This window comes from Ornithorhynchus anatinus, chromosome 13 (assembly GCF_004115215.2).
Source record: "Ornithorhynchus anatinus isolate Pmale09 chromosome 13, mOrnAna1.pri.v4, whole genome shotgun sequence".
Lineage (NCBI taxonomy): Eukaryota > Metazoa > Chordata > Mammalia > Monotremata > Ornithorhynchidae > Ornithorhynchus > Ornithorhynchus anatinus.
The window spans coordinates 6814497-6827847 of record NC_041740.1 but is presented as its reverse complement, the minus strand read 5'-3'; the positions used below and the strand labels follow the sequence as shown (position 1 = coordinate 6827847).

General features: G+C 42.2%; 1 protein-coding gene across 3 annotated transcripts in view; it reads right to left on the bottom strand.

Annotated features, from left to right (window-relative positions):
• DNAJB6 (DnaJ heat shock protein family (Hsp40) member B6) overlaps window positions 1–13351 on the bottom strand; it is a 79140-nt gene that overhangs the window by 11451 nt on the left and 54338 nt on the right. For all 3 annotated transcript variants that reach the window (XM_039913911.1, XM_029078141.2, XM_016227465.3), the window contains one exon: window positions 2471–2695. In XM_039913911.1, coding sequence (XP_039769845.1) covers window positions 2471–2695 — 225 coding nt within the window. The remainder of the gene's footprint in view (window positions 1–2470; window positions 2696–13351) is intronic.

The window sequence follows — 13351 nt, the reverse complement described above, 5'->3', positions numbered from 1 at the left end:
CTCCTTTTCCAGGGATTTATAATAAAGTGACAAAATTTGATCTTGGCTTCAATTTAGCACATTGAAGTCTCCACTGCTAGAGTTATCTTGCCCCACAAGACTCATGTGCTAGGGCAGACCTCCCACAGGAAGTCAACAAGACACATTTTCACACCAGTCTGTGACCAAATGGAAACAGGCAGGGGATTATATCAGAAGAGTGGACATGGAGGCCTAAAATGAAAGAAACAAGTATCCGACTGAAATTGGCCTTTCTCTGTGCAAACACAAACTGTGGGGACTGACAAAAGTTTTTTTTGCAGCTGACAGTCTTCAAATGGGGGGCTATTTTAAGGACATATGTAGGAAGACACCTCCTCAACATATGTCTTTTACCACCCCTGAATAACCAGCTTCAGGGAAAATCTGACCTTTTAATAATAATAATGATATTTGTTAAGCGCTTACTATGTGCCAAGCACTGTTCTAAGCACTAAAGACAGGTTGTAACCCATAAGGTGCCTTAAAAATCAATGCTTCAAGTAGGCAGACCCAGGGGCTGATTTGGCTTCAACTTGTGCATCGAATCAATCGAGGGCATTTACTGAACACTAACTGTGTGCAGAACACTATACTAAGCGCTTGGGAAAGTACAAGTCAATAGAGTCAGTACGTATGAACCCTACCCACGAGGAGCTTACATAAGGCAAACATCTCGGGGAAAAAACTGATGCATTCTTAGGAGCTTTCAGATTGACTGTTTGCATTGAAAGTGCCTAGGCTCCCAGGCATAGCTTCTTAGATGAGAATATGACCTGCCAGTGGACCGAAATAGGATTGACGACCGGCATTTGTTAAGTGGGTTTGCCTTTCCCTCCCACAGGCACTATCCTCCCACTTCACTCTTCCCCAAATTACTCAGCTTCACTGCTTCATTGAAAACTTTTCTAAGCCCATTCAATTTGGAACTCATTGTGCGTCCACCCACGTCATCCAATTCCCTCTATTTTTTATTCAATCATACAGGAAAGTTTCGCTGCTTCTATATCATCCATCTGCTTTTGCTGGCAACTCTCCGTCCCCAGACCCAGCTCCAGTCTCGCCCTCATAGTCATGGCTGTGCCCGTCGTCATGCCACCCCGGAAGGGAGCTGGGCCACCTTAGAGTGGGTCCCTGTTGCCACAAATACCCATGGGCAGAACCAACCCCAGCTTGCCCCAGTGGATCTCAAACTGCTCTAAGCATTAAATCGACCTTTCTCAGAGACGTATGGAGGCCAAGCACCAGTACGTCTCATTTACTGCTAGGTCAAAGAACATGAAGTGATCCATCCGAGTTGACAAAGCGAATCCTGGCCCTGCAGGAAATAGGTCCCATCTTGTGATTCCCTGCTCGGTTAGTTGTCCCCTGGCCCATGTTTCTGCTTAGGAAAAGTAAAAGCATTCCTCTTAAGTGCCCAGGACCAAGGAACCCTGACGGAAGATTTATAGTATGTCTGGAGTATTTTTGCCAAGCACCGCCTGCTTCCTTAAACTGACACTGGACAGCTTCATTGGCGTCCTTAAATAAGTTGGCCAGGGAAGATTTTCTTGGATGAAAATTTAAAAAACAAACCATCTTAGGCTCTGAAAACAGTACCTTGGTAACAGGCAAGGTTTGCAAGAAACGGATGCCATCTGAACAGGTGTACGATTTAACCTGTATTGAAAGTAGCTTTTTGCATTGAGAGGCCTTTTCAATCTGCAGGTGATTTTTTTTTAATCAAAACCAATGCCCATGCTTAGTCGCAGACATCCTTATGCTGCCACTCATGGGGAAACACTTGAACCAAGCAGGTTAGTACTTGAGGGAATTCCCTCTCACCTCCAGACTTGGCTGGGACACTACATTTTCATATGGCTCATTTGATAAAAAGGAAATAAAAACACTATCCTTCACTAAAAGGCTTTGCTATCTCTCGTGGGCTAGGACTGTAAGCCAAAATGCATCTGAAAGTAACAAGCCAACACCATTCCCTCCTGATATTTACAAGCTGTAGTCTTTGTTGACACCCTTTGTCAGATGTGTCCTAAACGATCCATTTTGTTCACTGACCAAACTATATGAAAAGAGTTCTAACAGCTAAAAAGTCATTAGTTGAGGGTTTGTTTTTTCAAAACATAACCCTAAGCAGCACTTTGCAATTATGTAGTCTTCTTATCCTAGATGATAGGCTTCACAAAAAAATTATATTGTTCCCCACCCCACCCTTTGTAGAAGCGGGGAGATAAAATAAAAATCAAAAAAACTAAGGCACAGGGAGGTTAAATAACTTGTTGACAGAGCCCAGAATGAAACGCAGGATCTCCAACCTTGCACCTGCCTGCTCTGGCCACCCCACAAGCTCAAGTCAGAACACAACAACAGTGGGCAGCTTTCGTTTCTCTTTTTCTCTTTGGTTGAGGGGACATGTCACCTTTGGGATGTTCCACCTTAATTTCTTTGTGCACACCTGCTGAGAAAATGGGGGGATCCCAGCTGCTTGTCACCCGTGGTCTATCCTGCTCCTCCTCCTCCTCCTCCTCCTCCTCCTCCTCACAATTATAGTGATAGGCATGCTTAGGGAGAGTGGCAGGTCTGTGAGACTTCAGAGAGCGAACATTGGAGGGCTGGAAGGGCAGGGCATTTTGTCCTCTCCGGCTGCACTCCTCAGCAAAGGCTTCTTCATCTGCCACACCTGCAAGAGCACACAAGGTGAGAGAGAGGTGAGCCAGGCGTAAGGGAAACGGAGGCCATTCAACTTGAAGGCGTTGGAAGCATGTCTTCCTCCACTTCACCCCGGCCTCGGCGCATGATTACCTAGGAGGCAACCCTCTGAATCGATGTTTGTTGGAGAGTTTAACACCTGAGCTTGGTAAGACTTGTGTGGCAGGGCCCACTGTCCTTCCAGAGGAAGGACAGGAGAAGTCACCCAGTACACATGCATTTCACTGTGTCGCAGTCAGGTCTCGCTTTAGCAGCCTGGAATGAAAGACATTAGGCCTGGTAGGCAAATATATTGCCGCTTTTTCTCTTAAAAAAGTAAAATTTGATTTGTGGGCTTTAGTAAGCTTATGGGTCAGGATTGAGGGCTTAAAAATTACATTTTGGGAAATAAATTCTTCTAACATGGAAGGGGAAATGAAGGAAGAAAAGTTGGTGATGGTTGGGCTATGACTTGCTCCATGGTGGGTTAATGGTTCCTGAGGCAGTGACTGGCAAATCATTTGCTACAGCACTCATGTTGGCTGCTGGGAATGTTGTCGGCGGGATGGTTCCTCTCTACAAACTCAATGCCAAATCAATCCGAACATAGCATCCTGGAAGCCTGGCTAGGGCCCTTATTAGTGATCTGTCCTAGGCGGTTCCACAGTACCTGTTCTCTAGTCTCCTCTCATTCCTCACTATCATACCATTAAAAAGGATTTCTCTAACAGAATGGATATGCAAAATGATTGGAAAAGGCAAGTGCACCGATCGAGTTATCCAGCTATGTGGCCTTCATTCCCTACTATCTTTAATAATAATGGCATTTATGGAATGCAGAGCACTATGTTAAGCTCTTGGGAAATTTAGCAGCAGCACAACCCATACATTCCCCACCCCATAAAGAGCTTATACTCTAGCAAGCCAAATTGGCGAGACTTGCTCAGCCACTGACATTAGTTTCCCAATCATTTCTGAACACTCAAGCCCTCCAAGGCTTATTCCTAATGCAGAGATGACGGTTTACTACAGGAACAGGAATTTCTACTTTTTATCTTGCAAGTTGTCTTATAAAACTTGCTTCTTCCAAATGGGGCGGTGGGGGGCAGGAATCTATCAGCAGCTCTGTAAACTGGAGGACTAAAAACCTGGGGATAGTTGACAATACCCACTGAATGATTTCAAATTGGGTGCTGAGATCTGGAGCTACTTGGATTTAATGTTTGATTGAGTAAACAGGTACCATGTGAATAAATGAGTAGAACTTGAAGCAATTTGAGGAATTCAGCTAACGCTGCAATTATTTTTAACTGTCCAACTAATGAATCCAACCACAAGAAAAAGTGGCGGTATTTCTAAGCATAAATCGATACCCTAAAGGCTTAGATTCTCTAGTGAACAAAGCCACCCCATTTTGCCTTTTGTCAAACTAACATACACTGACAGCTATGTAATAAATACATTAAGCTTGGGTGCTTTTATAACGCTGTCCAATTACTCAGGACACTTGCAAATAATCAAAAAGGGCCCCTTCCTCATTCTCCTCCAAGTTTGAAGCCTAAAACGAAGATCTTTTAAGAAGCCAACTTTAGCAAACAGTGAGCTGAGATCACCTGACAGATATTCCAAAGACATCAGTGTGGTCTAAATACACTATTGGAGAATTCACTTGGCTGTGAAGAATGTGACAATGAAGACAAGCATGGGGGAATATTTCCCCTGGAGACTTTCTCTCAGCAAGCCCCAGGTGGAAGGTAGATCACAAACTGAAGCACAACAATTCCCCTCTAATTTTGAGTTAGGCAGTTTTGGAAGCTGCACTGCGTCTTCCAGACCAGTGGGGTGACACACTAATTTACCAAACTCAAGAAGCAGTTTAGGGCTTGAAAGAATCCTAAAGGTGCAGACTTGTCCCAAAGAAACAGCCTAGGTAGCATGGGAGGCAATAAAGCTTTGTGAGAAGAGCATGGAATTGGAGTCAGGAGACTTGAATTCTGACCAACTCTGCCAGTGGCCTGCTGTGTGACCTCAGGCAAGTCACCTAACCTCTCTGAGTCTCTATGAGTGCATCTGAAAATAGGGATAAGATACCACTCTTCCTCTTAGATGGTAAGAACCTTGTCTGATCTAATTAACATGCCCGCCACATCAAATGGATATATAGAAAGCACTTAAAACCATAAATACTAGAAAAGTCTGGTTCATCATTGGTTTCCCACCAGATTCCACATAGTAATTGTTTGAGTTATGCACAATTTTGCAGCTGTTTTACAGCATTTCAACCAAACGTCATTCAAACTAAACCTTGCATGTGCCTACCTTGTAGGCGGAACCTGGGAGTAGTAATGGAAAAACAGCTCAAAAGACGAGGCCTACTGCTTCCCAGTTGTGTGAGCTACACAAAGAGCTACCTGTGGAAGGGCCAGATGCCTGCCAAGGCTGAAGCAGCAACTGTAAACAGGTTTCACCCTGCTTGGAGTTTCTGCAGGATGACACAGCTGGACCTGAAACTCAGAACTGCTCAGCCAGCAAGGCAAAAACTATGTCAGCAAATGCAAGAGGAGGTGCCTGCAAACTAGCTCAAACTCTCTCTCCAAGGACGGAAATGTACAGTGAGTGGTAATGTCCTAAGCAAATGACCATGCTGAATACTGCACAGATTAAGAAATAGAGGTCTTTGTTTATTTTGCAATGCCAGCTTGGGAAATTCAGGGTTGGGTTTGTAAATGCAGCGTATATTCCATAAGGAAGCTTCAGCCTGGGAATGCTCACCTGGTAGCTTCCTTTGATTTGTATATTTTTCCCTGAACTGAGTCACTGCTGTACAATTATGTCACACCAGAGCGTGTCAATCATATCACCCAAAGAACTGAGGAGTAACCTTTTGTCTTTATCAGTTGGGCTAAGGTTGAATGCTGTAGGTTTTCACCTGGAAAGGAGTAGAAAAATTGGATCTTACATCAGATAGAATCAAGTGAGTCCCTGAGGGGAGGAAAGAGAGAGAAAGTGAGAGTGCATGAGAGGGACAGAGAGAGAGAAAGAGACGGGGTGGGGAAAGAAAGATTTATATACACATTCTCACAGAGAATAAAGCAGTTCTATTCTAAGAATTTACCCGGAATTTCTAGAATTCTTAGAGATGTCCAAGTGGCTTTTTGCAGGTGCTCAGATGAACACAGCTCATCTAGTTCATGGTTTTGAGATCAATTTATGAGTTTTAAAATGGTGAGGGCTGAACTTTTGGATTTTCAATTCCCTGCACAGTGTAAAACTTTCATGACTGATTAATATTGGAATGGTTAAGATTTGAATAAAGCTTCATCTTCTAGAGCTAAGAAGTAGGGAAATATTTTTCATTCAGTTTTGCATATATGGATATAATGCTATCAAATCGATGATGACTGTTTTTTTTTAATTGTTTTGATGTAAGTACTGTGAACCATATTTGTTATTTATTTCCCAAACTCACATCTTTTAATCTGAAGCAGTGTGGCCTAGTGTAAAAAGCACAGGCCTGGGAGTCAAAGGACCAATACGTTCAATCAATCGACGGCACCTATTGAGAGCTTAGTGTCTGCGGAGCACCGCATTAAGCACTAGAGGAAGTATAATAAAATAGAGTTAGTAGACATGATCCCTGACAACAAGGAGTTTACTGTCTAGAAGGGGAGACAGACATTACAGATGGGGAAAATGGAAGACTAGAAGGATAGGTACACAAATGCTGTGGGGCTGAGGGATGGGGGATTATCAAATGCTTAATCCTAGTTAATTGTAATCTAATTAATTTACTTAATCTAATCCCAGTTCTGCCATTTACCAGCTGTGTGAGCCTGGAGGAGTCACTTCACTTCTTTGTGCCTCAATTATCTCATCTATAAAATGGGGACAATACCCGTTCTCCCTTCCTCTTATGCTGTGAACCCCATTTGTGGCAGGGACTGCATCCAACCTAATGGTTTGCATCTACCCCAGTGTTCAGCACAGTGTTTGGCACTTAGCAAGCACTTAATACCACAATTATTACATAGCTTTACATTTGCTTTAAATAAATGTTTTCTAAAACTAGAAGTAGATTTCCTACATATCCCCTATCTATCCTTCATAATGACTTGCCACCTTTAAATCACAATTAAAAGCCTACATCCTGCAAACAGTTTCTCAAGAGTAAACCCACGCATTCGTCAATTCCCAGCATAGATCATAAGCACCTTGAGGCTAGGAGCCAAGTCTTTTCTTTACAATTTACCAAACTCTCTGCACCTTGTGGGTGCTCAACTGATACTTGCTGAGTGACATCTCCATTTGGCTTGCATTACATAAAGGTAATTAACACACTTGGTCAAGTGTGGGCCTGTTTTAAGTGTTTTGGCAGAAAACTGACAAAGAGTTCTGGGACTTTCCACTGATATTTAAAACTCTGTATTTCACCACCATCACTGCCCTTACACTTCTCAAAATTACTTTTCTGCATTTCCTATAACCTTTTATCCAAGGAACCCTTTTTTCCAACCTGAAACAATGATTAGGAATCCCTTATACCACTTCCAGTGGTAAGTACATTACATACAACAGCCGAATAGTCAAACCACTTCCTTGTCAACTAAACCTGCTCCAGTTCCCTGAAATTAGACCACCAAGGCTAGCGTAAGTCTTGGCAAATGAAATGAAGGTCTCAAGACACAAGAAGCCTTAAAGATCAACTTCTTACCCTAAACTTTAGATTATTTTATCACTTTCGGGTACATGGATCTATGCAATACTCTGCAGATCAGCCGAAGCCCACCTGATATGAGAAAAGAGGCTAAATATGACTTGCCTTTAAAAGAAACTGGGCACACACAAAACACAGGACTGATGTCTTTTCTCATATTACTTATGAACAATCCCATCAGCCTTAGCATGAACATACTACTGTAACACAGCATGGGGTGGTGATTATCTTGGTGGCAGAAATATTTTAACTGGCCAATAGACTTGCCCAATACAACTGTAAACCTTTTTTTAAAAAAATGTGAGGAAACTGAGGCACAGAGAAATGAAGTGACTTGTCCTAGGTCACACAGCAGACAAGTGGAGAGTCAGGATTTGAACCCAGTTCCTCTGACTCCCAAGCCCTCGCTCCTTCCACTAGGCCATTTGTAAACATCAGGATTTGGCACTGCCGAATGACAGGCAGCTTAGTATTGTTAAGAAGCAGCATGGCCTAGTGAATAGAGCATGGACACAGGAGTCAGAAGGACCTGGGCTCTAATTCCGGCTTGGCCACTTTTCTCCTGGGTGACTTTGGGCAAGTCACTTAACCTCTCTGTGCCTCAGTTATCTCCTCGGTAAAATGTGGATTAAGATATGAGCCCTACATGGGAGAAGGACTATGTCCAACCTGATTGTTATATCTACCCCTGCACTTAGTAGAGTACCTGGCATATAGTTAGTGCTTAGCAAATACCATTAAAAAAAATACCACTGACTGAATGTGACTTCACCGAGAGGCCCCAACCTTTGTAGTACTCCTGTTCGTGTCCTGCAAATTTAGGGCACCAAGAAGGTCACTGCTTGCCCTGGGGGATGACATACCACCCTGGCCCACAACTCTCCAGTGGAGTAACTGTAGGCTGTAAGCTCCATGAGAGCAGGGGGCTGTGCCTTCTAATTCTATTGTCCTCTCCCAAGTACTCAGCATCATGCTCTGCACACAGTAAGTACCCAATAAATACTATCGATTGATGGTGGGTTACCCACTGGTTAGACTTGCCAGCCAACACTCACCCAAGGGCTTTTAATGCCTTTACCATGGCTATCAACTTTCACAGCCTGCCTGTATTTGGTAATGGCGCAGGCTTAAGAACCACAGAATATACAGGAAAAAGAAGCATTTGTCATGAAAACCCAAACACACACTTCCTTTCTTGTGAGCTAATTATAGGGCAGAGCCCATAACATACCACTCTGATTCTGGGTCCTGAAAGTAATGCTCTGGCCAAAATGTAGAGAAAGAGAGAGAGAGAGAGAGCAATGGGCTAGGGTAAAGATGAAGTAGAGGGGAGCCAGGCAGTGGAAACACTTCCCCTCACCTCTGGCTTGGAGCTGAATTTGGAAGGGAACAGAAAAAAATCATTGGTTAGTTCCTTTTTCTTTTATGCCACAAAGCCACAACATGCTCCCTAGTTGCAATGACATTAATGTGCCCAACCATGGTAGATTCCACAGTTTCTCCAGGTCTGAGGAGTAAAGGAGGTATGAGGGACAGGGAATGTGGCTCGATGCATCCCTCTTTCACGGATACCAAGAAGTGGGCCAAATTCTCGATTGACCTTGGAGAAGAGAAAAGCTCCACTGATCCTTCAAAGTGGCATTTGCCAGCAGAGGGCAATATTGCACATAGAGAAAATGCAGAATCTACAAGTTTCCCAAAATCTGTCTAAAGCAGCTTTTTTTGTTATTGGGAGCTGGCTTCCACAAATTGGAGAATTAGTTTTGCTAACCTAGAGGATAAATCTGTTTACTGGCCCCGTGGGACAATAACGAGGCTGTCATCCAACCCCAAGCTCCCAGTCTTCAGAAAGGTGTCTAATACATTGAGACTTGACAATGGGGAACAAGCTCGTTTTGATGAACATCTGAATAAAACAGGCAATTCCGTATTGGGGTCTGCACCACGCACTTCATAACAGCTGTTTCAGGAACGATGAGTTGGCAACTCTTCCTTCAGACTGAATCTTTTAAAATGCTGTCAACACGTAAAAAGCCTTCACTGCCCACACAAAGAAAGCTCCAGAACTGCTGACAATTGCCTGCAGCACTCCTCCACTGAACACTGGAGCTTCAACCTCATTCCTCATTAGGGAAGGTTTATGGACGGAGCACTGATTTCATTCATACCTACGCACCTCCATAATTCTGTGGACTAGCCACCGCTTCAATTAAACTGAATAATCCTCCTAAGCAGGCTGCTTGGCAAACCCGTTACTGAGGGAGAAATGGCCTCTAAATAAAGGAAGATAGTATCTGGTCCCTAGCAATAAAACCTTGTCTGACTGCCAAGTAAGACCAGACTATTTACTTTCTTCTGAACTCAAGTGCACAGGAAGTTTACACCATTTTAGAGCCATTGCATTTTTCATCCTCCTGTGTTCCAACCAATTCCAAACAGGCATGGTTGGCACAACTGGAGAGGGGAGTGTTTGGAACATGCGTGACTGAACTTGAAATGCCCAGAATGCAAATAACACACCCCAAATCTAGTAATGTGCTACAAAAGAGGAAAATTGAAATAGGAATGAGTTCAGTAGCCATTTACACATACATTTATCCTCTGGAGAAGTTAGAAATTAAAAGGGCTTAGAAGAAGCAGCTGAAACAACTGAGGTAATATTTCCTTGGAGGAATGTGAAGTGTAACTTTCTTGTGGGCAGCAAATACACCTCTTGCTTCTGAAGTACTTTTCCAAGTACTCAGTCTAGTACACTGCATTCAGTGATTGCTCAAATACTACTACTTGCTTCTACTTCAAACATAGATAAGACATCAGGACAATTCTGCTGTTCTGAAGTCCCACGCTGAACTTCAATCCTTTTAAATAGTAATGCTATTTTCTGAGCACCACATACTGTCCTAAAATGCTTGGGAGAGTACAACAGAAGCAAGATGTGTATTTCCCTGCCCTCAAGAACCTTACAATCTAATTAATGGAGGCAAAGTGATCCAACGCAATGGATAGAATTCTCTACAATATAATGGGCATTCTCAAACACTGCATTCAGAGTTTGAAAATAAACAATAATGATGGTATTTATTAAACGTTTACAAGGGGTCAGGCACTGTGTTAAACACTGGGGATGACAGAAGATAGGGGAATGGATATCTTACCTCTAGAACTGAGGCACAGAAAAGATAATTCCTAATCCAATTACCAATTATTGCAAAAAATAGTTGAGAAATAACTTTATATAAGGCAAAGGATGGTGGTCACTCCAAAATGAATTTGTCCCATCTGTGTTTAAAGATTTTTTTTTTAACTTGCAAATCCACACTGTTATTTGTAACTAGGATTTGGTTTCCTTGAAAATTTAATGCCAACTTCAGCACTTGGTATATAAAAATTCACAGCTCTCCCCACAGTTTAGTTGGTATACTACCCAGTGGTTATGGTTGGAAGACTACTTCCAAAATTTTGTGTTTGTCCCAAGACTCTTCAGACACTTAGGAGGAAATTACAAATAATTATGTGGGTATAAATTAATGGTTGCTAATTGTTTTCAGGATGCTGGCAAAAGAAATTTCCAGTTCAAAAACAAGTAGATGTCAGCTATACTGAAATTAGATTAAAAAAAAAAATCATGAGAAAGTAAACAGTGGATAACCTTTACATCATGGAGAATACAGGTTAATTTGAGAATTTACATCTTTATTAAGTGTTTAAGCATCGGAATATCCTCCAACAAGAATTGTTTAAGAATAAAGTAGCATCTCAATGACTAACTTTCGGGACCCTACAAACACTGTCTTAAATGTGTATCAAAACACTTTTATTCATCTATCAATCCAACTCCCTTAGACTGGGTCAGGGACTGTAATCGACCTGATTACTTTGTACCTACCCCAGTACTTAGTACACTACTTGACACAAAGTTAGCACTTAAGTACCATAAAGAAAAAAAAAATCAAAGAGCATTACTTTAACCATTCCAAGATAGTTGACCTGTCCAGTAGTCTTCCTGGCGCACACTGGTAAAACTTTTCTAAAAAAGCAGTAGGGTACATTATCCAGCAGTAACTAGACACCAACCTTATCTATTTTTATATTCGCTTAGCACAAATCCTCTATACTAAATCTGTGCAAGTAAATTATATCTTGGAATAATTTTAAAACAGTTTGATAGTTTTTATTACATTATCAACTTTGGAGCAGATCACCCCTTCTTTCAAATATGATTACTGTGGGGCTTCAGGAATAATCAGCTCATGATTAGAGTGCACTGCAGTACATTACACTGAGGTCATAACCCTTAAACTACTTAAACCCTTAAGGTCAAATGCCCTTAAACTACTTAACTAGAAGCCAATTGAGAAACACTTCCATTTCAAGTACACAGAAAACTGAGCACATCAAGAAACAAGCATTTGATACAGAAAATAAAAACACCCATACCTGCCGATTTCACACTGAGTGTTACTCTAAGAGACCTGAATGGCTCAACTCATTTGGTAGTTTCTAAACATTAAAAGCAAATTGAGAGAATACCATTAACTGCTTCCAAATCAATATTACCCCAATTTTGCTACAATGAGCAGAATCTAAACTTTCACCAAATCACTATTGTACGTTTGGAGTCACAACTCCAAAAGCTGGGGTCACCTGTAAAATTGTTAAAATGATTCTGATTTTGGGTAGGTTACTGAAAAACTGGCCCAATACATAACCGGGGGGGGGGGGGAGGGGGGGGAGCTTTCATGGTCTCTTCGCCCAAAAAGCCTGAAATCATTTAGAAACCATCCCTGGAATGTAACAGCAGCTGCTCTTGCACCATCCTTTTTCATACTCTGGTTCTTTGCCCAAACTGGAAAAGGCATCTTAGTGCAATGTAGGCGTTTTGTTGACCAAATGAGAATGAAAATTTGGACTTCTGTCAAGGCAAAGCCCCTCCTTAAATATGAAGTTAGCCACTTTGACCAAATATGCACTGATCCTAAAAGCATCATTCTTCCCTTTCGGTCATGAAATCCACCTTAAAGCATTCATTCTAGACCTAGACTGTTCTATCCAAAACAAGTGTCCCTCAAAACAATACTCAGGAGCAATTTTCAGGTTACACACAGTGCTCTGCTGGAAACATCTTATGATAGTAGAGCATACACAATCAACTCTCAGAGGTCAGTGAGAGCAAATATTAATGTCAATTAGTGGCTTCCTCCTGAGACTTATCATTTAAGATGGAGGGGTTCATAACTGGCACAGTTGCCTCTGCTTGGAGTTCAAAGGAAAGGACCTACCTAGCCAGAGATTTCCGGAGTCACTACAGCGTTAAGACATTGATAGTTTCATTACTTAAACCCTATTTTAAAGAACTCCATTACTCTCTTATGGGAGCTCCATAATCAGTGAAGCAGGTCACTACCTTTACCACTCTTCTAGTAGTTCCTACTTCCATCCATGTCACAGGATTCCTTATGCCTTGCTTCCGCTCAATACTTTGATCCATAAGCCTTAGGCAGTTCCTGCAGCATTCTGTCTCGGGGACAAGCATACTTCCAGAGAGCATAAAAGTGGTGAGGTAAGGAACAGGAAAACTGGGGGATAAGGGGAGGAGGCAAGGAGGGAGAAAGAGGGAAGGAGGCACAAAGAGAAAGAGAAAAGCTAGGGATTGGCTCATCTAAGGGTTTTTTAACAGAGAACAAGGGAGCTGCCTTCTTAAAACAAATTCTCATTTGATTCATTCCCCTACATTTCATAACTCCACAACCAAATTTAACATCCATGCCAGTTCAATCTGTTCTTCCCCTTCTTACAGGTTAATTTTGTCTGGTGACTAAGTGGCTTCCCTTTCCTACTTGAGCTCTTGGAAGTGAAAAATAGGACTACGGCAGGAGAAGCAATGTTAAAGCAACACTAATCCCTTCCCCTTCAGAGAAGGGTTTTAGATCAACT